The sequence below is a fragment of the Diadema setosum genome, chromosome 16, assembly GCF_964275005.1.
Source record: "Diadema setosum chromosome 16, eeDiaSeto1, whole genome shotgun sequence".
Taxonomy (NCBI): domain Eukaryota; kingdom Metazoa; phylum Echinodermata; class Echinoidea; order Diadematoida; family Diadematidae; genus Diadema; species Diadema setosum.
Window position 1 is genome coordinate 30043917 of NC_092700.1, and position 27811 is coordinate 30071727.

The following is a 27811-nucleotide window of genomic DNA, read 5'->3' on the forward strand; positions in this document are numbered from 1 at the left end:
AATCAAGAAGACGTGGCGTGCTTAAAGAAAACGTGTGTTTACTACTAGATAGGGTGGCAGTTTCCAAATAGAAAGTTGTATTGTGAAAAATTGTATCATCATTTGCAGATAGCAATGAAGGCCGATGTCTTTAAATTGTTACTATTAAAATGATATCTAGTATAATTAGGCAACCATCACCATGAAAAGAAAGAAATCGATCAAGTACTCATAACTAAATGAAGAAAATGAGAAGTACAAAACTCGACTATCCTGTTACTATACCGATTTTATCATATCAAAAAAGTTTCATCTTGTGTTTATTTCTCTGTCATGAGTGCGTCAACACGAAAATGTTAGAAGAATGTGCCATTAGTTTGACATTTGTGTTATCCGTGTATATTGTATGAAAATGAAAGCAAGAAGAAATGAATGAAAGAATGAGAAAGATATAACATGACGGAGATTATTTGTAGCGACATGGTAGCATTGCTTTTGCTGAAAAGAAAAAGAAGAAAAGGTTACCGGTTGTTGAAGGCGGTGCTCCAGTTGTTTGTGGCGGAGCAGCTGTGGTACTCGGTGGTCCAGAAGTGGTACCTGGAGGTGCAGCAGTTGTACCAGGAGGCCCGGCTGTTGTGCCTGGTGGTGCAGCAGTTGTTCCAGGAGGCCCAGCTGTTGTACCTGGTGGTCCACTTGTAGTGCCTGGTGGTGCAGCAGTTGTACCAGGAGGCCCGGCTGTTGTGCCTGGTGGTGCAGCAGTTGTTCCAGGAGGCCCAGCTGTTGTGCCTGGTGGTCCACTTGTAGTGCCTGGTGGTGCAGCAGTTGTTCCAGGAGGCCCGGCTGTTGTGCCTGGTGGTGCAGCAGTTGTTCCAGGAGGCCCAGCTGTTGTGCCTGGTGGTCCACTTGTAGTGCCTGGTGGTGCAGCAGTTGTTCCAGGAGGCCCGGCTGTTGTGCCTGGTGGTCCAGCAGTTGTTCCAGGAGGCCCAGCTGTTGTGCCTGGTGGTCCACTTGTAGTGCCTGGTGGTGCAGCAGTTGTACCAGGAGGCCCGGCTGTTGTGCCTGGTGGTGCAGCAGTTGTTCCAGGAGGCCCAGCTGTTGTGCCTGGTGGTCCACTTGTAGTGCCTGGTGGTCCAGCAGTTGTTCCCGGAGGCCCAGCTGTTGTGCCTGGTGGTCCACTTGTAGTGCCTGGTGGTGCAGCAGTTGTTTCCGGAGGTGCTCGTGTCGAACATGTGACTTGGGGTATCAAAGCACAGCAAAGCAAGCGAACTTTGTAGTTACGACATCTGGGTAGACCCGGGAGGTTCTTACATATTAGTCCTCTCAAATCGCATATTGCTCCATCGTCAGTTTCATTGGCAAATTCGTTAGTGTCGACTGTCCGGCATTCTATATCCTCTGGGGTAGCACAGTTCTCAGGATATTGTGGGAAGTGCTGAATATCTGACACCAATTCAGTCTCTCCATCAGCGTCGCTCGCTATTTGGCTTCCACTCTCACCGTCAAACCAAATTGACCAGGCGCACACTTTGATCCATTGTTCAACGCACTCTGTGTTCAGGAGAGACATAGATTTTTTTTTTTTTTCAAATCAGTGTTCTATTTCAGTTTTACTTGTGTAGAAGATTTCTCTTTTGTAATTTTCTGCAATAAGCCTGACACACAAAGATCCCGATTAATAAAGAGCATCACTAAGTTTACAGCAACCATCCCGGAATTGAAAGGGAATTAAACCATTTATTAGTGTAACGTTTCGGACAATATCCATTTCTTGTGAAAACATATTGTTCTATCCCCCTATTTCCACGCACTCGATGAAAATGATGCACGTTATTTTGACAATATCATTAACGTTACGTTTTAACTCTCGTCAATTCATGTTTTCTCTTTTCTTTTGTTTTTTGATAGTCATAATATCACAATAAGTTTCGTGTAGCACCATCACAATCCGCGCTCAAAATCGCACATTTTCTGAGCGTTCCTTGAACATTCCAACATGAATGATATGAAGTTTTGTCAAAACGTTTCAGAACGCCTTTTTGCGGAAGGGTTTCTACGTAATAAAAAACGTTTAAAATGGACGTGAAAAACCAATGAAAAAACCCTAACATTTTGGGGGACTAAAATTGAATAATACATACCTTAATTAGGCCTACTAAGGTATGAAAATCCCTCTTCATAACACATTTTGATATTGTAAATAACTAAACAATTACATAATTACATTTTTGACACAGTTTGAAAGTTCGAACCCAGCATAAGGACTTGAGATTTTAAAGTCTTTCTAGCTATTTTCACTAGTTTTCAAATGTGAGATTTCCTTACTTGAATATCCATAAATATGCATAAATATTGACAATATAGAAACCAATCACGAAGACGTGGCGTGCTTAAAGAAAACGTTTGTGTACTACTAGATAGGGTGGCAGTTTCCAAATACAAAGTTGTATTGTGAAGAATTGTATCATCATTTGAAGATAACTATGAAGGCCGATGTTTTTAAATTGTTACTATTTTAGCAAATGATATCTAGTATAATTAGGCAACCATCACCATGAAAAGAAAGAAATCGATCAAGTACTCATAACTAAATGAAGAAAATGAGAAGTACAAAACTCGACTTTCCTGTTACTATACCGATTTAATCATATCATAAAAGTTTCATCTTGTGTTTATTTCTCTGTCATGAGTGCGTACACGAAAATGTTAGAAGAATGTGCCATTAGTTTGACATTTGTGTTATCCGTGTATATTGTATGAAACTGAAAGCAAGAAGAAATGAATGAACGAATGAGAAAGACATAACATGACGGAGATTATTTGTAGCGACATGGTAGCATTGCTTTTGCTGAAAAGAAAAAGAAGAAAAGGTTACCGGTTGTTGAAGGCGGTGCTCCAGTTGTTTGTGGCGGAGCAGCTGTGGTACTCGGTGGTCCAGAAGTGGTACCTGGAGGTGCAGCAGTTGTACCAGGAGGCCCGGCTGTTGTGCCTGGTGGTGCAGCAGTTGTTCCTGGAGGCCCAGCTGTTGTACCTGGTGGTCCACTTGTAGTACCTGGTGGTGCAGCAGTTGTACCAGGAGGCCCGGCTGTTGGGCCTGGTGGTGCAGCAGTTGTTCCAGGAGGCCCAGCTGTTGTGCCTGGTGGTCCACTTGTAGTGCCTGGTGGTGCAGCAGTTGTTCCAGGAGGCCCGGCTGTTGTGCCTGGTGGTGCAGCAGTTGTTCCAGGAGGCCCAGCTGTTGTGCCTGGTGGTCCACTTGTAGTGCCTGGTGGTGCAGCAGTTGTTCCAGGAGGCCCGGCTGTTGTGCCTGGTGGTGCAGCAGTTGTTCCAGGAGGCCCAGCTGTTGTGCCTGGTGGTCCACTTGTAGTGCCTGGTGGTGCAGCAGTTGTACCAGGAGGCCCGGCTGTTGTGCCTGGTGGTGCAGCAGTTGTTCCAGGAGGCCCAGCTGTTGTGCCTGGTGGTCCACTTGTAGTTCCTGGTGGTCCAGCAGTTGTTCCCGGAGGCCCAGCTGTTGTGCCTGGTGGTCCACTTGTAGTGCCTGGTGGTGCAGCAGTTGTTTCCGGAGGTGCTCGTGTCGAACATGTGACTTGGGGTATCAAAGCACAGCAAAGCAAGCGAACTTTGTAGTTACGACATCTGGGTAGACCCGGGAGGTTCTTACATATTAGTCCTCTCAAATCGCATATTGCTCCATCGTCAGTTTCATTGGCAAATTCGTTAGTGTCGACTGTCCGGCATTCTATATCCTCTGGGGTAGCACAGTTCTCAGGATATTGTGGGAAGTGCTGAATATCTGACACCAATTCAGTCTCTCCATCAGCGTCGCTCGCTATTTGGCTTCCACTCTCACCGTCAAACCAAATTGACCAGGCGCACACTTTGATCCATTGTTCAACGCACTCTGTGTTCAGGAGAGACATAGATTTTTTTTTTTCCAAATCAGTGTTCTATTTCAGTTTTACTTGTGTAGAAGATTTCTCTTTTGTAATTTTCTGCAATAAGCCTGACACACAAAGATCCCGATTAATAAAGAGCATCACTAAGTTTACAGCAACCATCCCGGAATTGAAAGGGAATTAAACCATTCATTAGTGTAACGTTTCGGACAATATCCATTTCTTGTGAAAACATATTGTTCTATCCCCCTATTTCCACGCACTCGATGAAAATGATGCACGTTATTTTGACAATATCATTAACGTTACGTTTTAACTCTCGTCAATTCATGTTTTCTCTTTTCTTTTGTTTTTCGATAGTCATAATATCACAATAAGTTTTGTGTAGCACCATCACAATCCGCGCTCAAAATCGCACATTTTCTGAGCGTTCCTTGAACATTCCAACATGAATGATATGAAGTTTTGTCAAAACGTTTCAGAACGCCTTTTTGCGGAAGGGTTTCTACGTAATAAAAAACGTTTAAAATGGACGTGAAAAACCAATGAAAAAACCCTAACATTTTGGGGGACTAAAATTGAATAATACATACCTTAATTAGGCCTACTAAGGTATGAAAATCCCTCTTCATAACACATTTTGATATTGTAAATAACTAAACAATTACATAATTACATTTTTGACACAGTTTGAAAGTTCGAACCCAGCATAAGGACTTGAGATTTTAAAGTCTTTCTAGCTATTTTCACTAGTTTTCAAATGTGAGATTTCCTTACTTGAATATCCATAAATATGCATAAATATTGACAATATAGAAACCAATCACGAAGACGTGGCGTGCTTAAAGAAAACGTTTGTGTACTACTAGATAGGGTGGCAGTTTCCAAATACAAAGTTGTATTGTGAAGAATTGTATCATCATTTGAAGATAACTATGAAGGCCGATGTTTTTAAATTGTTACTATTTTAGCAAATGATATCTAGTATAATTAGGCAACCATCACCATGAAAAGAAAGAAATCGATCAAGTACTCATAACTAAATGAAGAAAATGAGAAGTACAAAACTCGACTTTCCTGTTACTATACCGATTTAATCATATCATAAAAGTTTCATCTTGTGTTTATTTCTCTGTCATGAGTGCGTACACGAAAATGTTAGAAGAATGTGCCATTAGTTTGACATTTGTGTTATCCGTGTATATTGTATGAAACTGAAAGCAAGAAGAAATGAATGAACGAATGAGAAAGACATAACATGACGGAGATTATTTGTAGCGACATGGTAGCATTGCTTTTGCTGAAAAGAAAAAGAAGAAAAGGTTACCGGTTGTTGAAGGCGGTGCTCCAGTTGTTTGTGGCGGAGCAGCTGTGGTACTCGGTGGTCCAGAAGTGGTACCTGGAGGTGCAGCAGTTGTACCAGGAGGCCCGGCTGTTGTGCCTGGTGGTGCAGCAGTTGTTCCTGGAGGCCCAGCTGTTGTACCTGGTGGTCCACTTGTAGTACCTGGTGGTGCAGCAGTTGTACCAGGAGGCCCGGCTGTTGTGCCTGGTGGTGCAGCAGTTGTTCCAGGAGGCCCAGCTGTTGTGCCTGGTGGTCCACTTGTAGTGCCTGGTGGTGCAGCAGTTGTTCCAGGAGGCCCGGCTGTTGTGCCTGGTGGTGCAGCAGTTGTTCCAGGAGGCCCAGCTGTTGTGCCTGGTGGTCCACTTGTAGTGCCTGGTGGTGCAGCAGTTGTTCCAGGAGGCCCGGCTGTTGTGCCTGGTGGTGCAGCAGTTGTTCCAGGAGGCCCAGCTGTTGTGCCTGGTGGTCCACTTGTAGTGCCTGGTGGTCCAGCAGTTGTTCCCGGAGGCCCAGCTGTTGTGCCTGGTGGTCCACTTGTAGTGCCTGGTGGTGCAGCAGTTGTTTCCGGAGGTGCTCGTGTCGAACATGTGACTTGGGGTATCAAAGCACAGCAAAGCAAGCGAACTTTGTAGTTACGACATCTAGGTAGACCCGGGAGGTTCTTGCATATTAGTCCTCTCAAATCGCATATTGCTCCATCGTCAGTTTCATTGGCAAATTCGTTAGTGTCGACTGTCCGGCATTCTATATCCTCTGGGGTAGCACAGTTCTCAGGATATTGTGGGAAGTGCTGAATATCTGACACCAATTCAGTCTCTCCATCAGCGTCGCTCGCTATTTCGCTTCCACTCTCACCATCAAACCAAATTGACCAGGCGCACACTTTGATCCATTGTTCAACGCACTCTGTGTACAGGAGAAACATAGAATTTGTTCAGTGTTTTCTTTCAGTTTTCCTTGTGTAGAAGATTCTCTTTTGTAACTTTCTGCAATAAGCCTGGCAGACAAAGATCCTGATTAACAAAGAGCATCACCACGTTTCCAGCAACCATCCCGGAGTTGAAAGGGAATTTAACCATTCATTAGCGGAACGTTTCGGACAATATCCATTTCTTGCGAAAACATATTGTTCTATCCCCCTATTTCCACGCACTTGATGAAAATGATGCACGTCATTTTGGCAATATCATTAACGTTACGTTTTAACTCTCGGAAATTCATATGTTTTCTCTTTTCTTCTGTTTTTCGATAGTCATGATATAACAATAAGTTTCGTGTAGCACCATCACAATCCCCGCTCAAAATCGCACATTTTCTGTGCGTTCATGGATCATTCCATAATGAATGATATGGAAGTTTTGTCAAAACGTTTTCAGAACGACTTTTTGCGGAAGGGTTTCTACGTAATAATAAACGTTTAAAATGGACGTGAAAAACCAATAAAAAACCCTATCATTTTGGGGGACTAAAATTGAATAATACATACCTTAATTAGGCCTACTAATGTATGAAAATCCCTCTTCATAACACACGTTGATATTGTAAATAACTGAATAATTACATAATTACATTTTTTTAGCACAGTTTGAAAGTTCGAACCCAGCATAAATACTTGAGATTTTAAAGTCTTTCTAGCTATTTTCACTAGTTTTCAAATGTGAGATTTCCTTACTTGAAAACCCACAAATATGCATAAATATCGATAATAAAGAAACCAATCACGAAGACGTGGCGGGCTTGATGAAAACGTTTGTTAAATATTCATTAAAGACATAGTCTTAACGGACCTAATAAAACCATTTTTTGAAAGTTCTGAAAACGTTTTGTGCTTGACGGGAATGGCCTATCTGACAGCATCCGCTATGGCAAAAATATACATTTACTACCAAATAGGGTGGCAGTTTCCAAATAGAAAGTTGTATTGTGAAAAATTGTATCATCATTTGCAGATAGCAATGAAGGCCGATGTTTTTAAATTGTTACTATTTTAGCAAATGATATCTAGTATAATTAGGCAACCAACACATGAAAAGAAAGAAATTGATCAAGTACTCATAACTAAATAAAGAAAATGAGAAGTATACAACTCGACTATCCTGTTACTATACCGATTTTATCACCTCACCGAAAACAACATGTCTCATCTCTGTCATCTCTGTCATGTACACAGTGCGTACACGAAAACATTAGAAGAATTAGTTTGACATTTGTGTTATCCGTGTATATTATATGAACATGAAAAGAAGAGGAAATGAATGAACGAATGAAAAAGACATAACATGACAGAGATTAATTGTAGCGAATTGGTAGTATTGCTTTTGCTGAAAAGAAAAAGAAGAAAAGGTTACCGGTTGTTGAAGGCGGTGCTCCAGTTGTTTGTGGCTGAGCAGCTGTGGTACTCGGTGGTCCAGAAGTGGTACCTGGTGGGGCAGCAGTTGTACCAGGAGACCCGGCTGTTGTGCCTGGTGGTGCAGCAGTTGTTCCTGGAGGCCCAGCTGTTGTACCTGGTGGTCCACTTGTAGTGCCTGGTGGTGCAGCAGTTGTTCCAGGAGGCCCGGCTGTTGTGCCAGGTGGTCCACTTGTAGTGCCTGGTGGTGCAGCAGTTGTTCCCGGAGGCCCGGATGTTGTGCCTGGTGGTCCACTTGTAGTGCCTGGTGGTGCAGCAGTTGTTCCAGGAGGCCCGGCTGTTGTTCCTGGTGGTCCACTTGTAGTGCCTGGTGGTGCAGCAGTTGTTTCCGGAGGTGCTCGTGTCGAACATGTGACTTGGGGTATTAAAGCACAGCAAAGCAAGCGAACCTTGTAGTTATGACATCTGGGTAGTCCCGGTAAGTTCTTACATATCAGTCCTCTCAAATCGCATATTGCTCCATCGTCAGTTTCATTGGCAAATTCGTCAGTGTCGACTGTCCGGCATTCTATATCCTCTGGGGTAGCACAGTTGTCAGGATATTGTGGGAAGTGTTGAATATCTGACACCAATTCAGTCTCTCCATCAGCGTCGCTCGCTATTTGGCTTCCACTCTCACCGTCAAACCAAATTGACCAGGCGCACACTTTGATCCATTGTTCAACGCACTCTGTGTACAGGAGAGACATAGAATTTTTTTTTTTCAAATCAGTGTTCCATTTCAGTTTTACTTGTGTAGGAGATTTCTCTTTTGTAACTTTCTGCAATAAGCCTGACACACAAAGATCCTGATAAACAAAGAGCATCACTAAGTTTACAGCAAACCATTCTGGAGTTGAAAGGGAATTAAACCATTCATTAGCGGAACGTTTCGGACTATATATTCATTTCTTGTGAAAACATATTGTTCTATCCCCCTATTTTTACGCACTCGATGAAAATGATGGACGTCACTTTGGCAAAATCATTAACGTTACGTTTTAACTCTCGGGAATTCAAGTTTTTTTCTCTTTTCTTTTGTTTTTCGATAGCCATAATATCAGAATTATTTTTGTGTGGCACTATCACCATCCTCGCTCACAATCGCACATTTCCTGAGCGTTCTTGGAACATTACAACATGAATGTATGGAAGTTTTGTCAAAACGTTTTGAGATCGACTTTTTGCGGAAGGGTGTCGATATGATAAAAACGTTGAAAATAGATGTGAAAAACCAATAGAAAAAAAAAACTTCTATCATTTTGGGGTACTAAAATTAAATAATACATACCTTAATCAGGCCTACTAAGGTATGAAAATGACTCTTCATAACACACGTTGATATTGTACATAACTAAACAATAACGTGATTTCATTTTGTTTTAGCACAGTTTGAAAGTTCGAACCCAGCATAAGTACTTTAGATTTTAAAGTCTTTTTAGCTATTTTCACTAGTTTTCAAATATGAGATTTCCTTACTTGAATATCCATAAATATGCATAAATATTGATAATAAAGAAACCAATCACGAAGACGTGGCGGGGTTAATGAAAACGATTCTTGAATATTCATTGAAGACGAAGACAGAGCATGACTGATCAAAATCCTTCGGGGACTTTAATAAATGAAGAAGACGTAGCGGACCTAGTAATAAAACCGTTTTTTGAAACTTCTGAAAAAGTTTTGTGCTTGCTGGGAATGACCTATTTGACAGCAGTCACATTAGTAAAAGTGTCCATTTTTTTTTTTTACATGATAGGGTGGCAGTTTCTACATAGAAAGTTGCGTTGTGAAGAATTGTGTCATCAATTGCAGATGACAATACAGGTCAATGTTTTCAAATAGATACTTTTTTCAAAATGATATCAGATATGATTTGGCAACCAACACCATGAAAAGAACAAACTCGATCAAGTACTCATAACCAAAAATAAAAAACATAACAAATACCACACGACTTTGCTGTTACTATACCGACTTTATCCCGTCCCCCAAAACAATATGTCTCATCTTCTGTTTATTTCTCTGTCATGAGTGCGTACACGGAAATGTTACAAGAATGTACCATTAGTTTGACGTTTGTATTATCCGTGTAAATTTTTTTGAAAATGAAAAAGAAGAGGAATGTATGAATGAATGAAAAAGACATAACGTGACCGAGGTTATTTGTAGCGAAATGGTAGTATTGCTTTTGCTAAAAAGTAAAAGAAGAAAAGGGTCACCGGTTGTTGAAGGCGGTGCTCCAGTTGTTAGTGGCGGAGCAGCTGTGGTACTCGGTGGTCCAGAAGTGGTACCTGGTGGTGCAGCAGTTGTACCAGGAGGCCCCGCTGTTGTGCCTGGTGGTCCACTTGTAGTGCCCGGCGGTGCGCCAGTTGTACCAGGAGGCGCAGCTGTTGTGCCTGGTGGTGCAGCAGTTGTTGGAGCAGCAGTAGTTTCCGGAGGTGCTCGTGTCGAACATGTGACATGTGGTATCAAAGCACAGCAATAGAACCTCACTTCGTAGTTACGACATCTGGGTAGTCCCGGTATGTTCTTACATATTAGACCTTTTAAGTCGCATATTGCCCCATCGTCAGTTTCATTGGCAAATTCGTGAGTATCAACTGTCCTGCATTCTAAATCCTCTGGGGTAGCACAGTTGTCAGGATATTGTGGGAAGTGCTGAATATCTGACACCAATTCAGTCTCTCCATCAGCGTCGCTCGCTATTTCGCTTCCACTCTCACCATCAAACCAAATTGACCAGGCGCACACTTTGATCCATTGTTCAACGCACTCTGTGTACAGGAGACACATAGAATTTTTTTTTTCAAATCAGTGTTCTATTTCAGTTTTACTTGTGTAGAAGATTTCTCTTTTGTAACATTCTGCAATAAGCCTGATTAACAAAGAACATCACTAAGTTTACGGCAACCATTCCGGAGTTGAAAGGGAATTAAACCATTCATTAGCGGAACGTTTCGGACAATATTCATTTCTTGTAAAAACATATTGTTCTATCCCCCTATTTCTACGCACTCGATGAAAATGATTGACGTCACTTTGGCAAAATCATTAACGTTATGTTTTAACTCTCGGGAATTCAAGTGTTTTCTCTTTTCTTTTGTTTTTCGATAGCCATAATATCAGAATTATTTTCGTGTAGCACCATCACCATTCCCGCTCACAATCACACATTTCCTGAGCGTTCTTGGAACATTACAACATGAATGATATGAAAGTTTTATCAAAACGTTTTGAGAACGACTTTTTGCGGAAGGGTTTCTACATAATAAAAACGTTTCAAATAGACGTGAAAAACTATAAAAAAAAAACTCTAACATTTTGGGGTACTACAATTAAATGATACATACCTTAATCATTCCTACTAAGGTATGAAAATGCCTCTTCATAACACACGTTGATATTGTAAATAACTAAACAATAACGTGATTTCAATTTTTTAAGCACAGTTTGAAACCCAGCACAAGTACTTTACATTTTAAAGTCTTTTTAGCTATTTTCACTAGTTTTCAAATATGAGAATGAAGACCTGAATATAAGAACGACCCAAGTCCAATTTTTGGCCAAATTCAGTTTGACATGTGAAATTGTAGCTTATGCATGGACTTATCTTGTGTATAAACCAATGATAAATCCTAATTATCCCTGGAAGTGCCTGAAATGAAGTTAAATCTTATATGAATGTAAGAATGAAGGACTTGGGTCATTCTTACATTCATATTATAGCGACCACTCTCATCCTTCTTTCATCTCAAGCTAAGAGTCTGTTGCAAAATATCATGTGTATGATTCAAAGAACGACCCAAGTCCATCACACAAAATGGCCTCTCCACAATTAATGTAAATGTTAGTTGTCATAATAATATATGTTCTAATTTGTATATACAATGTTGCCTTCCCATGACAGTTAAATAGAATATTATTGGAATAAAAAAAGAAATGAAGTTTTTTTTAAGTTTACTTGAAATGGTCTTCCATGGACTTGGGTCGTTCTTATATTCAGATATTTGATTTCCTTACTTGAATATCCACAAATATGATAAATATTGATGATAATTAATAGAAACCAATCACGAAGACGTGGCGGGGTTAATGAAAATGATTCTTAAATATTCATTAAAGACGAAGACGGAGCATGCCTGATCAAAATCCTTCGGGGACGTTAATAAATGAAGAAGACGTAGCGGACCTAATAAAACCGTTTTTTGAAACTTCTAAAAAAAGTTTTGTGCTTGCCGGAAATGGCCTATTTGACAGCATTCACCATAGTAAAAGTGTCCATTTTTTTTTTTTTTTACATGATAGGGTGGCAGTTTCTACATAGAAAGTTGCGTTGTGAAAAATTGTGTCATCAATTTCAGATGACAATACAGGCCAATGTTTTCAAACAGATATATATATATATTTTTTTTTTTCAAAATGATATCAGATATGATTTGGCAACCAACACCATGAAAAGAACAAACTCGATCAAGTACTCATAACCAAAAATAGAAAACATAACAAATACCACACGACTTTGCTGTTACTATTCCGACTTTATCCCGTCCCCCAAAACAATATGTCTCATCTTCTGTTTATTTCTCTGTCATGAGTGCGTACACGGAAATGTTACAAGAATGTACCATTAGTTTGACGTTTGTGTTATCCGTGTAAATTCTTTTGAAAATGAAAAAGAAGAGGAAATGAATGAATGAATGAAAAAGACATAACGTGACCGAGGTTATTTGTAGCGAAATGGTAGTATTGCTGTTGCTGAAAAGTAAAGAAGAAAAAGGTCACCGGTTGTTGAAGGCGGTGCTCCAGTTGTTTGTGGCGGAGCAGCTGTGGTACTCGGTGGTCCAGAAGTGGTACCTGGTGGTGCAGCAGTTGTACCAGGAGGCCCGGCTGTTGTGCCTGGTGGTCCACTTGTAGTGCCTGGTGGTGCAGCAGTTGTTCCAGGAGGCCCGGCTGTTGTGCCTGGTGGTGCAGCAGTTGTTTCAGGAGGCCCAGCTGTTGTACCTGGTGGTCCACTTGTAGTGCCTGGTGGTGCAGCAGTTGTTTCCGGAGGTGCTCGTGTCGAACATGTGACTTGGGGTATCAAAGCACAGCAAAGCAAGCGAATTTTGTAGTTACGACATCTGGGTAGTCCCGGTAGGTTCTTACATATCAGACCTCTCAAATCACATATTGCTCCATCGTCAGTTTCATTGGCAAATTCGTCAGTGTCAACTGTCCGGCATTCTATATCCTCTGGGGTAGCACAGTTGTCAGGATATTGTGGGAAGTGCTGAATATCTGACACCAATTCAGTCTCTCCATCAGCGTCGCTCGCTATTTGGCTTCCACCCTCACCATCAAACCAAATTGACCAGGCGCACACTTTGATCCATTGTTCAACGCACTCTGTGTACAAGAGAGACACAAAAAAAAAAAAACAGTCACACTAGGAAGTAATCCCCCTTTTTTTTTATTGGTGTAAAGCTTAAGACATCTCTTGTGAACATATTTCGTTTTACCGCCATGATGCCAAGAAGTTTGCTCCAATATACATGCGGTTTGTTCGTTGTTGTTGTTGTTGTTTTTCCTTTTCAGTCTGTTTCTGTCTTTTTATCAGTGTTCCTGGGTGATTGGCTTCCAGTCTCATAATCAAAGCAAGGTGCCCTGATGCACATTTTTGTTTTTACCAATTTTCCACACACTCTGTGTTCACAAAAACACGTTATCACTGCAAATCAGTACTTTGGTGCGTGTGTGTGTGTGTGTGTGTGTGTGAACTGTGAAGATTAGGCACACATTATTTCGTCAAAATAATTAATCTCGTGAGTGGACTCGCTGTAATTAAGTGTGATTTTTGCATTTTCTGTGTATCTATAGTCAAGCAACATCCTCGATAAACAGATAATATTATGCAATAACGCAAAGTCCAGAACCTGGCATGTTCTAGCACAGCATAAAGTGCGGCCAAGCATGCGCACGGGTTTTTGATTGGATCTTGCTGAAATTCGACCGTTTTGGAACACAAAAGATACAGATAAAACGCTTTTTGGAACAAAATCAATTATTTTCATTGCCTGCTGTCTCCATTTTCACAAAATATTTTCAATACTTCGAAGATTGTACTGTACGGGACTACTAAGGATAGATACATTTATCTCAGAGAGGCCACTTTGATGAAAACTGGGTTTAGCACCTATTTGAGAAAGGATTATGTGCATGAAATACATATTTATATGTGCAGAGTATTTACTTGATAAATCCCTTAGATATACTTAGATATCACCAGAATAACCACGTTTAGTATAATACTGAGGTTATCAATATACATCTTGAAATTGTATCTACGAAGCTTGCAGACAATCTCTTAAAAATATATATATAAAAAAATGTCGCAATTTTATCTTACGAGAGAAAAATGAAACATACAGAAATTGCATCTTGAACTCTCGTCATGCGACTTGTTTATGTCCGAAATATGTGTTCCAACAAAACCCTTTAAATCATGTCCTGATGATAAGAACAATGACGCCCAAGAAGTAATCAAGATAAAACAAATGATGACGACAAGGAGTGGTAACCTTGTACTTTCTTTAGCACAGGGATGCAACGCATGCAAAGCGCGTGAGACAAAAATTTAATGCAAATGAGATGCCCTGCGAAATACTAGTAAGAGAACAAAATAATAAGTTAAAGGGGTGGTGAGCTTCGGTTGAGATGGGGCTTTAGGCTTCCAACGTTTTTTGATGTTTTTTTTAGATAATGAGAAACCTTTTATGAAATATGAAAGAGCATATAATTCTAAGAGGAATTCAAAGTTTATTTGATGAAAATTGGTTTTGAGTTGGATCGCTTTGTTTTACTTTGTTTATGGATATCTCAACCATTTCAAAACCAATTTTCATCAAAATAAACTTTCAATTCCTCTAGAATTGTATGCTTTTTAACATTTCATAAAGTGGTTTCTCGCAAAAACTTAAAAGCTGAATCCTTACCTCAGCTAATACTATACCATCCCTTTAACTTAAGTTCACCTGTATGACAGTTCTTTGGCTAGTTTTTCCCATCAACATTATTTTAATCCTAGTATGACTGAATGTGAAGGCTAACTGGGAACAATGATATGCGGGATGTGCATTAAACTTCTTAATATGGTCCCTAAACAGTTACTTATACTTCATCTATAACCAATGACTTTTAAAAATGCATATAAATGTGTATGACTTCAAGTTGCTCTAAAAATTAGACAAACTCTCAAACTATAGGACATATAATACTCCCTTCAGTCGTGTTACAAATTTATTTCACCTGTTGGCCCCACTTTTTTTTTCCTTGATATTTATTGATTTCATTCAAATCATTCATAAATCAACCCATTCTGGGTGTAACATGAACAAAAACGGTACAAATGCAATCCAAAACACAAACAAATCCATTTGTCAATTTATACTGCAAATAATCTCTCTTCAACAACTCGATTATAAATCAACCCTACTAACAATTTCTTCACGAGAAAGTTCTGACATGTACCAAACCTATATCCCTTGAATATATTGAATCATGTAACTCCTTCTCACTTACAAGGGCATACATTATACATAAAAAAAAAACAAATACATTATACAAATCTAGAATGAAATCATTCATAAAAAACGAACAACTCTTCCCTTCCCTTCCCAGCCAAAACAAATCTACATCTATCCTAAATATTAAAACCTACCAATATCTGTCATACCATTTATAACTATCCTTCTTCAAATCAAATCCCTATCCCACCAACCCCCGATTAACCACAACCTAAACCACCCCACACCGACATTCACCAACCCACATACACACACACAAACACACCCACACACAAACACACACACACACACACACACACACACCCGAACTGATACCACCTTCCTTCCTGATGAAACGACTTTCCAATGTTGATACGTAAAACATAATGGACCGTATGCATAAAAGCAACATCCGCCCGCACTCAAGCACCGCTCCGAATTTAAATACAAATCCGTCAAACAAACTCATCAAACTCAAAGCTACTGATAAGATCAATAAAACGTTTATGCCAGCAACAGCTTACCCCTCCCGGCGCGCAGCCAATAACACATAATATTGCCTTCACCAATTAAAGAAAAAATGCTTAGGCCCTTGTTTCAGAAACATTTTCCCATTTCAGCAAATGTAATCCTAGCTTATTTCTTTTTACAGCAATTTCTTTTTCTTCATCCCGAAATCTTATTATTCTCTTATAAATTTCCTCTAAAGTAGGAATTTCTCCCTCCGACCTAGATCCAAAAATAATATATTTCAAAATGAAAATTATTGTATTATAAAGTTTCATTTTTATGTCCCTTCCCATAACACCAAAATGAACATCTTTCCACTCTATATTTCGAAGATCTGTCATCTCAAACCTATCTATCACTTTCTGCCACAAATTCTAAACATGCACACAATCCCAAAATAAATGTTTATATGTTCTACCGATTGCTCACAAAAAGAACATCGGTACACGTACACAGACAAACACAAACACAAACACACACACACACACACACACACACACACACACCAGCGCTGTGGACTCCACAGAGAGCTGCGTGAGATATTTGGGACCCCACGCACCTGGAAAACCCAAAATACGTTTTGTTTCGTATGCTTTTTCCAACTTACAGACGAACGCATCGAATTATCCCTGAAGGCAAGCAACCATGCCATAATGAAAAAGTGTAATAGCAAACGATATTGTGAAAACGCGCTGTGCGATCTATAAAAGCGGAAAATCAACTTCCTAGATGTCATTACCAGAAATCATTTGGTTTTCTGCAGTAACACTCTGGAAGAAAGGTCTCACCTGTTGTCGCAGGTGGATTAGGAGTTGTAGGAGGTGGCGTCGGCCGTGGAGGGCGTGTTCCAGGCGGTTCACCTTTTCCGGTACTCGATGGTGGTAATGTGACACTCGTTGTTGTATCCCCCGGTGGTCCGGACGTGGTACCCGGTGGCTCAGCCGTGGTAGGTGGGGGCACAAATGTCGAAAATGGTGGCTCAGTTGTAGTTTGGGGCGCGGGAGTGGGTGGTGGTGGTGGTGGTGGTGCCGGTGTAGTCTCGGGAGGTTCCTCGGTTCCACAGGTGACTGTATGTATCTGGCCGCAGCACAAGAATCTGACTTCATAGTCCCGACATCGTGGTGTGTTCGGAGAATTCTTGCAGAACAGACCCCGATTGACGTCACAGGTCGCAGCGTCGTCGGTTTCGTTTGCGAACATGTGTGTATCAACAGTCCGGCATTCAACGTCCTTTGGAAAGACGCAAAAAGCCGGAAAGTCTGGGATATGCTGAATATCTTCCAAAGATTCCGTCTCTTCATCAGCGTCACTTGCTAGTTGGCCTCCAGCTTCATCATTATACCATATTGACCAGATGCACGCGTAGTACCATTTTTCCACGCACTCTGTAGACAGGGAAGTCAAATTGTGTGTGTGCGTGTTGTTACGCAACGGCAGTGAGGAAAACACGTGTTTTGTTTGGAAGTTAATCTTATATTTGGATCAAGATCAACAAAAGAGAAATCGTTTAGTACTACCAAAATTACTCAAACAGTAGCTCCAGCCATACTATTTCAGAATCATTATTCACTTGAAGATTTAAAAACCGCCAAGTCAACCAACAAACCGTTGATTCTGCTTTTGGTTGCAATGATTATAATTTCAGCAGGATGTATTGGCACGTTATTGATAATGGCTCATTCCATTTTTTTTTCCATTTGTTTATTACTTGTTTAGACATTCTGGCAAACTAAAGAAAAAAAATACTTTTTTCTCTTCCAGCAAAATCATTAATGCTGCCTCCGATAAAGAACTTCTTTGATGGAAATAAATAAACTATTGAATTGAAATGAAAAAAAAGAAGGTTAACTTCGAAAAAAAGAAACAACCAAAACCACTGTTCGTTGGTTGGTGAGCCCAATACTTGGCATAATTTTAACAGGTTTGAAAACACCAAATTGGCATCTATTTCATGAATATTTTTTTTATTATTGACCTTGTTACGTTCTTCTGCCATGTCTTTCCCGACATCGGCGACTGGGGACAGACGGTTTCGTAAATATGAACATGCGCATTTACGGTAACTCGCGACGATCACGATGACGATTACGACATGAGTCATGTTACGACGCATTATTCGTTTACTGATAAAATTCTATAATTTCAAGACAAGTACAGAAAAGATGGTTGGAAATGGAGAGGACTGCTAAAGCCAGAGCTTGTAGTTTCCAGTCCCCTCATAAAAAAAAAACAATGTAGTTACAAAACTAATAAAACGAGGCAAAGAAAGTAAAGTAAGACAGAGACGAAGTACACACATGCAGACATACTAACAAACACGAGACATCTCTCTTGTAATGAGAGAAAGAGGGAAAGGTAAGTAAGGGTGGAATGAATTACATGAAGAGAATACCTTTACAGTGGACGGAGAAAAAGGAGAGGGAAGAGGAAGATGATGGGTGAAAACCAGGGCACGTGAGGCATGAGATATGAGCTCCCCAAACTAAAGGAGTGAAAAGAGGAGTTGTACTAAACGATAAACGATTGTGGTAAAAATGAGACTTGAAATTAAGGCTTACAAAAAACAACTCATTCTGAATGTAAAGATTTCTTAAGCATAATGTCTTAAGTATATAATTATCATTTATCTCTCTTTAGTACATGAAAATGTCACATGAATTCACCGTCAGATACGGTCGTGCGCCTTCTGTTTTATATTTAATCTCTAAGTCTACTCTAACTCTGTTTCTGCTTTCTATGAAGCATTTGGATAATACAAAACGCATCATAGCTTTGAAAAAGAATCGTCTAGATTTTCATATGAGCAAATTGCAAGCTCTTATACCATAGTTTTCTATGTTATTTTTTTTTCCATAATGTACTATTCATTATTATGCATGTATTTGGTATATGAAGCAGCATGTGAATTGGGAAAATAAATTGAAAAAAAAATATCTGAATCTTGAAACATCCGGCATCTCTTGTCAACTTACTTTATATTCATGATAATGACACATACTATGTCCATTAAAATGTGCATTCTGAGCATACACTTGCTTTCGACTATTTAAAGTCACGTGTTAGTTCAAATTCAATTCCAAGCTCATTTTCATATTCCTCCATCTCAATATCAATCAATAACATACACGCACAATGTACATGAAGGTAAAGAAATATCAGCATAAGTAATCAATAAAAAAGGGGTACATTATATTTTAGAAGTGGATTGCAGAAGTAGTTACGATAGTGATGAATGAATCAGAAGATGGATATGGGGGACCCACTGAAAAGCGAAACTTGTAGATTGTATTTTGGGTCCTATCGATGTTGCTTTCGGGCAACCAATATCTTTCAAACAACAACTACGCCATTATAATGATTGTTGCAATGATGTTTACGGCCCCCAGACGCGGAATTGCTCTTTCTCTGTGAGTAACATCCCACGGACTAGCCTTTTGCAAAGGCAGCTCGCAATGGACTACAGCGAGCAGTGGACTCGCACGCATACAGCGATTGGATCGGTGCTCTCGCAGCTCGCCGGTCGCGCGTAACTCTGTGTGTGCGAGTCCATTGCTCTCTGTATGCGTGTGCTGAAATTATAGCGGGCTGCCTTTGCTAAATGCTACGGACTATCAGACATAAAAATCTGATGACCCAAGTGGTTGGAGTGCTCGGGCAACAGTGGTTAATCAATTTATGTAACTTTGTTTCAATTTTAGTGCATGAAGTAATAACGTTGTATGCGATTGAATTATGCACACTTTTGTCGACATTATTAATTTGGTATTACTTTAGAGATCGACACTAAGTTTTTTTTTTTCTCTCTCTATGTTGGTCCGTTCGGGCCACTGAGATCTTCAAATCTGAAATCTTGGTGGCCCGAAAAAGAAATGTAGTGGCCCTAAATAAATGGAAACATAACAAAAAAATTGGAATCTAAAGTGCACGATCGGGCCACAGGGCCCCGGGCCACGACCGCTAATGTCGAGCCCTGCCTAGTACTTGGTCTTCCGGCTAGGCAAAAAAAAAACATTTTTGTAATACAACGTTTGTATCATAAAAGCATTAGAATGCACAAAGGGATATGTTTATTTCATCAACATATACATATTACTTTCAGGCATCTCTCTCTCTCTCTCTCTCTCTCTCTTCAGTTGGCATGAGTGTTGTGATGTATGTTCACAAAACGAAAAAATACACGATTCTACTGAAAATTCAACAGCGTCTTTTTTTTTTTATTCATCTTCGAATCAATGCTTGATTTGATGTATTAGTGTGACAGAGCGAGTGGATCAATCCTGTGTCATACATGCACCACAAATTGATGATATTGAATATCAGTCATTTGAAAGGATGACATTTCATTTTTACAGTATATAGTTAGTGCATCAATACTGCAGCCGCCATATTGGCTCTATGGTATAAAAGGTGATCATTCAGCAGAAAACTGTCTTCTCCTTTGCAAACCATAATATTAAGGGATACAAAGAAATTGTTGAGTTCGCAAACCATAATATAAAGAAATACAAAGAAGATGTTGAGTCTTTGGAAATTTGTGGAAAGTTTCGGCTGTTTCCCCAGTACAAACTGTTACAATCAAATATATAAGAAATGTCGAGTCTGGGGAAACTTATGGAAAGTTTTGGGAAGGGTGCTAGCCCCAGAGAGGAGGGAGAAGCACCACACATATATACATGGGATTTTCCATCATGACCAGCCAGGTGGTAGTGGACAGTCGCTACGACAAAGTAGAGTGTAGTCTAGTGGTCAGCCTGATGGTCACTTTTGAACAGGCATGATCATGGCCTAAAGCCATGTAACCGACAACTGATTGGAGGATGGTTTGCATAAATTATTAAGGGGTGGAGCATGTAAATGCTATTATATTCATTATGTTGTTGCTAGGTGTTGCTAGGTGGTGCTAGACAAAATTTTCCATAGCACCATGTGCTGCACCCTCAGAATCATTATAAATAGAATGATTTTGTTCTTTGAAGTTAGTTGATTCGAGCATTCATGTATTCATCGGTCACTCATTGAGTGGGAGATACCCACTCTCTTATACCGCACCGGAAGACTTGTGAACTTCATCTACAAGACAATAAACGACCATCTTTGTACATATTGTACATCACTGTCTGCTTCGAAGTTCTTCAAAGTGTCATCGTGTGGTTGTTGAGCGTGAAAGGTACGCCAGTGTGCTGAGAATGCGGCATTGCTGAAAACCATCCAGTTACATTTAGAATAGAGATAAAGAACTCACACACATTTTGTATCGTCTGTCCTCATACTGCGTTTAGAAGAAAGTGAAATTCATTACGTTCTCCTCTCCCACAATAATAAGGGAACACTTTTTGTGTTCATTCATCTATTGATGATAAAGCTAAACGTATTCTGCATCGCATTTAATCATTGAGTCAAAAGGTACCTAGTGTAACTGATACTAAAACATTTTTTGTCATTACACTGTACATATCTTAGTGATAATCGAATAAGCACTCGCCAAAAATAAACAGTACCGTGGACGGAAAAAAAAAAACAAACCTTCGCTCCGTGAAAGTTTGCAAACAGAAAAGTGAAGCACAGAAGATTCCCAAAATAACAGAGATATATCTTGAAATTGAAAGACGTGAAATGAAATTCTCAGCCTTCACAAATATCTTCGAGACTTTTAAAGTGCTATACTTGTACATGCTTTATTGTTTTCTTAACGTACTAAACTCATGGAAATGTCTTGTAAAGGACAAAAAAGTGTTGGTCAAAATTTAGTATTGTCTCTTTATTTAGCATCGTTGAAAAAAATATAGAAGTTTAAATTATTTTCAATTGATAGTCGTACAGATTGGTATCAATTTGATTTAATTCAATTCAATCCATTTATTTATCAATGTGATTTTCGAAAGCAAACACGATCTGAATTTTCTCACTGTGACAATACTTTGAAAGTGCAAAAGATATAACATTTAAAGGTTCTCCTGTTAACAACATACTAAATACACGGTAAATTTTAAACCACTGCTACCACTTACTACTATAATACTGTACACAAAGCAATGCTAGTGTGCGATTTTAGCACCTCAGTAGGATTTTTTTTTCTATCATATGTGCGTTTACCTACTGACATCAATATGAAGTAACAGATCGTTCTTCGCTTGATTACTGAAGTTCTACGTGATCTCCATTAAAAGCACAAAATTAAAATTAACGGAATTTCGTTTTGTCAACTCTCAGTATTTTGTGGTCTTTTGAAATGCACTTATGTTCATCGTACTTTTTTTTACCTTTTCTTCAAAGTGTCTTTCCACACGCTATCCAGTTACATCGAAACTTTGTAAACTGATCATCAATATAAAATAAAATATATAACGATTATTTATAATCTATATTCTTCAACACTCCACTTCGTTGCATGTACAGCTTATGATCATAGGAATGGTTACGGATATCCTGGAATTGTCTGGGCAGTCGAGCTCGATCACGTCTTCGATCACCGTCTCCGGTTGACAGCAGGAGCAATACTCGTCCATCTCAGCTCGACCATCGATAATCTGTAATCGGAAAAAGAAAGCATTGATCTTTTGAGTTACCGGGGAATAGATATAGAAGAAAGCGTTTTGTTGTATACCAGTCCATTGGGATGTTGATCCTTTCGTCTTTAGTTACGCTGCATTTATATGTCTCTTTCTTTTTCATGACAAATTGAATGTCATGGATGTTGACAGCTTGAAATAAAAAGGCCTCAAGAGATATAAAAAGTGCACGGAGACAGATTTTTAGGAATCTACGACCTTTCACTACCTTAATACCATAAAGTTGCAAAAAAACTCCGGATCACGCATAAGAATTATCTAAAATGAGGTGATTTTTGCAACAGAACAAAAAAGAAAACATTGTCAAATTCAAAAGTTCAATATTTAAACTCGATTCTTCCTATATATATATATATATATATATATTAAAAAGTAGAGGGATAATTTGGAAACCGCCTTTGTTGTAGCTTTCTAAAATATAACACCATGTGCAACCATACATCCTTGAAAACGACGAAGCTTGACAACTTTCTCGGGGTTTTCAGTAGACGGGTCAAATATCATTTACAGTATTAGAATGCATGTATGTTATGACATCATGCAAAAACAGAAGGCAACTGCGAGCACGTGTGGATAATGACGTTGCGATAGGGGACTACATTATACCTACTTTTGTGAATGTGTAGGAAGAGGAACAACGGCCCTGGCACTCGGAGAAATAGACTGGCTCTGACGTGGTGCAGTTGTCGAAGGAAATCTGGGTGGGGTTGTTGCTGGGTATCGGCGAGCAGCTGGTCACGGGGTAAGACGGTTCGGTGAACGTGATCGGCTTCACACCTATTGCACGCCAAGGTAAGAATGAGAACGTTGACTAGGTTTGTCCAGTGGTTCACACTGTAACATATCATATCTTGCAGCAAAATTATGCGATTATGAATACGGTTTACAGTACCTTGCCCCACAAGCAATATCCCGGTTGGCCTAAATTATCGTGCTTTGTTTCGGAAAGGTTGTGTTCAAATCAAGAGGAAGTGTTGTCTTTTTTAGGGAAGTAAAAATCAATTGTGATGGCTCTAGTGGTAGCTAGCTTGTGTTCACCCACATGGCTCATTTATTATGTATAGACAGTCCTCGTCTTAGTGAAACAGACCCATGTAATCTTGTCAGTTCTACGTGAAGCAGTTTCTAAGCAAACAACCGACATGAAGACTACCTTTAAAAGCGCCTTGCGAATAAAATCAAATACAAAAGCTTGACCACCTATCGTGGCTCGTATACCTGATCTGGTGGTTGACGGAGGAGTCGATTGAACGTTGGTCGTTTGCTTCGCGGTGGTTTGAGGGCGTGATGTGGTTTCGGCAGGAGTTGTTGTCGTCACGGGTGCACTTGGAGTAATCGCTGTCGTTGGTGGCGCACTCGTTGTTGTGGTTGCTGCAACCGTGCTTGGTTTGCAGTTGGGATTACTTTCCCTATGGCAACACAGGAACCTGCGACAGAAGATGTTATAAATGGAATAAATGTTGTTCCAGAAATTTCCTAAATATTTCAGAGGCTTATTTGAAAAATGATGGTAATTCTCCGAAAATATGCGAAAAGAAAAAGATATAGTACGATCTCGTACAGTTTTTGGCGGCATGCAGTGCACACATCTCCTCGTGCTGTGAACGATGTACGCCTGGTGAGTGAATGCTCTACTTTTTGAGATGCACTAGTTTCGTCTTAATTTATACAGTAGACTAGACGATCGATGCTCGAAGGTTAATTTCATGTCAGATGACATTTTTAATGCATTTTGTGTAATAGATGAAGAGCATTATAGAATGGAAAAAAACCCACAATTTCATCTGTGTACTTTTGATTAGTCAACTAATCCATAATGATGCACAGTTATCGTCAATATTTTCCATATCACCGGCGGAAGTGCGGGACGTGTAATTGATTTCATTAAAGCACAAATAAATTCACGAAACAAGTACTACTATGAATTTAAGATTTCAATGATCTTGAGAGTGCTAATGTGTTCTCACTTTGTATCTATTGTTTTAAAACATCTACAGCTGTCCGAAGGTCATCTCACCACGATCAATTTATGACTGCTGACTATTCTAGACCTCCCTTCTGCCGTCAACGTACCTGATTCTGTAATCCAGGCAATTAGGTTGTTGTTGGTTTTGCGGGCACACCAACCCGATGTTCCTGTCGCACGTCAGATCCTGGCCGACGGCTCCCGCGCCGTAGTGCGGCTCGTGGGCCAGTTCGCACTGGACATCGACCGGCTCCTCGCACACGTCCCCGTTCACCGCGCGACAATCGTCGATGAGTTCGAATTCGCCTGCCATGTCGGGCGTGATCTTCCCGCCTCCCATTTCGTCGTCGCACCATGAGGTCCATTCACACACCTCTACGCTCTCGCATTCATCAGCTAGATGCCAATAAAGCACGAAAAATCGCACACATGAGAAAGTAGGAGATATATAGTTTTGCAGAGTCATACCGACATTCATTGTCCTTGTATTGCATAAATTGAATATCACTGCATGTAGAAGTTTTGCTCTAGATTTTCCATACTTTGCAATTATGATAGTAACAAAATAATGTCAATAATGACAATTATGATATAAGGACATATGTAATAAGAGATACTTATAAGGATGACAATGATAAATAATAATATTTACTAAAAAAAAAAAATATTAGAGTTACCATAACGATGACATTATGATTATCAACTAGGCCAATAGCTATCATACAAAGAATACATCAGTATTGTTTCTGTCCTTTCTATACCCTTCACACTGACCCATGACTAACAGTTGGTAAGATAAAGTGTAGCATTTCTCCGCTAAATTTTAAGTTGACACCGTAACAGCGTCAAAACTAAAATGATATGGCACCATTTACTTACACAATGTGGGAACAAATAAATTAATACGTGTATGTTATCGTTCGAGTATCAGTGATACCTAGTTGAACACACACACACACACACACACACATGCCTACAAGACGGAAGTCATCGGAAATGTTGGTACAAATTTGAATATAGTTACAGGTGAGACATTATACGAGAATTACATTCTCCATTCCATGAACAATGAACAGCACAAGGCAATATGGGTGAGTCATTGAGATCACGGTAACAATTAAACGACAACACAGGTAAAACAGTGTAGGGTTCACAAAAGTGATCTCACAATTACCTAGGTGAGCGATGATCCCGAGTCAAATGAGCTGCGATGTAAACTTGTGACATGTGAACGAAACGATGATGACGAGTATACCGTGATCGATGATCAATGAGGATTGATAACGACGACGCCGATGAGTTTGACGACAAGCGCGCAAATCGCAGGATTTGTGTGTTTTCTTCGTCTTTGAGCTAAAATCCTTATTCATATTTACAGTCATTTTTACCGACACTATTTCTAGGAATGACCCGCAAAACAGTTGTTATAAAGCTTAGCTATAAATCCTGTGACATATGGGTTAGCTCCTCATGTTGCTCCCTTATTCGTGTTTCGTAAACTCGAAATTGTAACAATTAATATCACCTTGCTTTCGTTCATATCGCTGTCTGCCCAAAGATTTATTTTAGTCATTCGAATTGATAACGATTTCTAATGTCAATGTAAATTAATTGGGCATTTGTTGGAATTCTTTCCTATGTCTGACGTGTTTGGTCGATCAGTAATTAGAAACAATTCGACAAACCGCGCCCAAAGGAGCGAGTTGACTATCACTGCTTTATCTCTTTCTTCAAATCAGTTTTGGGGGAAATCAGGTCAACTGCGGGTTTTCAAGAATCTCAATTGTTTCGGTTTTTTTTACTAACTCCTTCTTCCACTTTGCTGAAGATATTCATACGCTATTATCTATGATGTTCAGAGGTAAATGGATTATGCATATTGCTGTTATACATATTCTGTACTTGTAGTGAAAAAAGTGAAATTCTATTAATGCTCAGCTGCCAAGTATAAAACGCAGTGACAACCAGATAAGTAATGTTTTGTAAACAAATATTAAAACATATACATATACAATGCAAACACATGGCGACCGCATGATACATGTGTATGCCAATGACTGCAATAGTGTGCTGTGGGTGAAAATGGCACGAAAAATGACGTCAATGCAATGTTGTTGTTGTTGTTGTTGTTGTTTTGTACGGCATTTTGAGGTGTGAATTGTAAGAATTCTGTCGACTTACCCGTTGTAGTTGTTGATGGCGTAGCTGGTACAGTTGGTGTTGCTATAAAGGAAGCAGAAACGTGAAGCATGGCTTTATAAGCGAAGAACGAATTAAAGAAAAACAAACGTACTGATGAAATGACTGACTGAAAGGTCGATATATTTTTACCATCCACTCAGTATAAAATTGGCTTTAGAATCTCTGCAATCTGATTGGTCAGTTATCATGCATTAATTCTATACCACACTGAGCCATGCGTGCGTCCGGTAAACATGACTCAAGCATTGCATAGTATTGTACAGGTGTACCGGACGCATGATGGTGAAAAGGGTTGAATTTCATAAAATAACAGGCCTACTTTATAACACGAATGATTTTTTTTTTTCGTGAAACATGCAGTGAGAATTGGATGCTCTCGTTTAACTTTGGAACAGTCTAAAACCCACTCGCTGCGCTCTTGGGTTTAAACAGTTCCAAAGTTAAACTCGCGCATCAAATTCTCACCGATACACTCTTTCTCGTGCATCATTTGTATATTAAAAGACGGCATAAGTATAGCTTGTAACGTTCAAATCAATGACGATTTGACATGTTTGACGCATAACAAAATGGCTCTGATTTTATGCTTCATTTCAGTGTTAAAAACAACAAGTATATAATATGAGTGTCTACTCTGACTGAATGTTGGTAATTCGAGAACAAATACAAACAAACAAACAAACTGACACAATAATTAGTAAACACTTAATGCATTCACAGGGTATGTAAGGGAAATCCCAGTGGAAATTCTGATGCCAAATGATTAAGTTTATATGTGAGTGAATTATTGGTGTGAATGATATTGGTTTGACTGTAAACGATTCTACTCATTCCAACCAATGTGAATACGTACGTCTATACATATAAAACAATGTGCATGTTATAACACCATGTGGTAGTGAAAACTGCAAAGTTACAGCTTGATGTGACGTGAACATGTAAGGATGTAAAGATAATGGCGTTGATCTTGTACAGTGGTAACGTAAATAGTAAAATTCTATGTCAGCTCTCACATCACACGTGCTGGGGATGACAAAATGGCCAGTATTGACCATCACGTGACATGTGACCGTGAGTATGAGGTGGGAAGACGGGCTATTCATGGGGTGATCAAAATGTTTCGAAGATCGCATGAAATGTCAGTTCTGGATGTAAGTAAACTCGTCTGTAACTTGGCTGGTGCGTGGTAGGTGAGGATGGATGGATGCCATGGGGCGCTATTTCTGATCACCTTCTTCCGTGCATTCGTCGGGGCAGCAGGTCGGACTGCCTTTCGTCGTTTCAACGCTAGTCGTTCTCGCGGTCGTTTGGTCAGAAGGAGTGGCTTCGTCGGCACCCGTCGGCAGGTGTACTGACGTCGTCTCGGCCACGGATGATCGACTTGGTGTCGTTACTCCTTCATAATGGTGGGCAGTGTATTTTGCCA

General features: G+C 39.8%; 1 protein-coding gene and 1 pseudogene across 1 annotated transcript in view; both read right to left on the bottom strand.

The window, feature by feature from the left end:
• LOC140239810 (uncharacterized) overlaps positions 1–27811 on the bottom strand; it is a 100318-nt gene that overhangs the window by 32986 nt on the left and 39521 nt on the right. Inside the window, exons 26-35 of the mRNA XM_072319632.1 lie at positions 26365–26406; positions 16437–17033; positions 12380–12982; positions 9817–10371; positions 7914–8285; positions 7557–7766; positions 5197–6114; positions 2852–3874; positions 1018–1527; positions 505–723 (exon numbers count right to left, since the gene is read on the bottom strand). Of these exons, the coding sequence (XP_072175733.1) occupies positions 505–723; positions 1018–1527; positions 2852–3874; positions 5197–6114; positions 7557–7766; positions 7914–8285; positions 9817–10371; positions 12380–12982; positions 16437–17033; positions 26365–26406 (5049 nt within the window). The remainder of the gene's footprint in view (positions 1–504; positions 724–1017; positions 1528–2851; positions 3875–5196; positions 6115–7556; positions 7767–7913; positions 8286–9816; positions 10372–12379; positions 12983–16436; positions 17034–26364; positions 26407–27811) is intronic.
• Positions 22017–24677, bottom strand: LOC140239511 (uncharacterized; annotated as a pseudogene).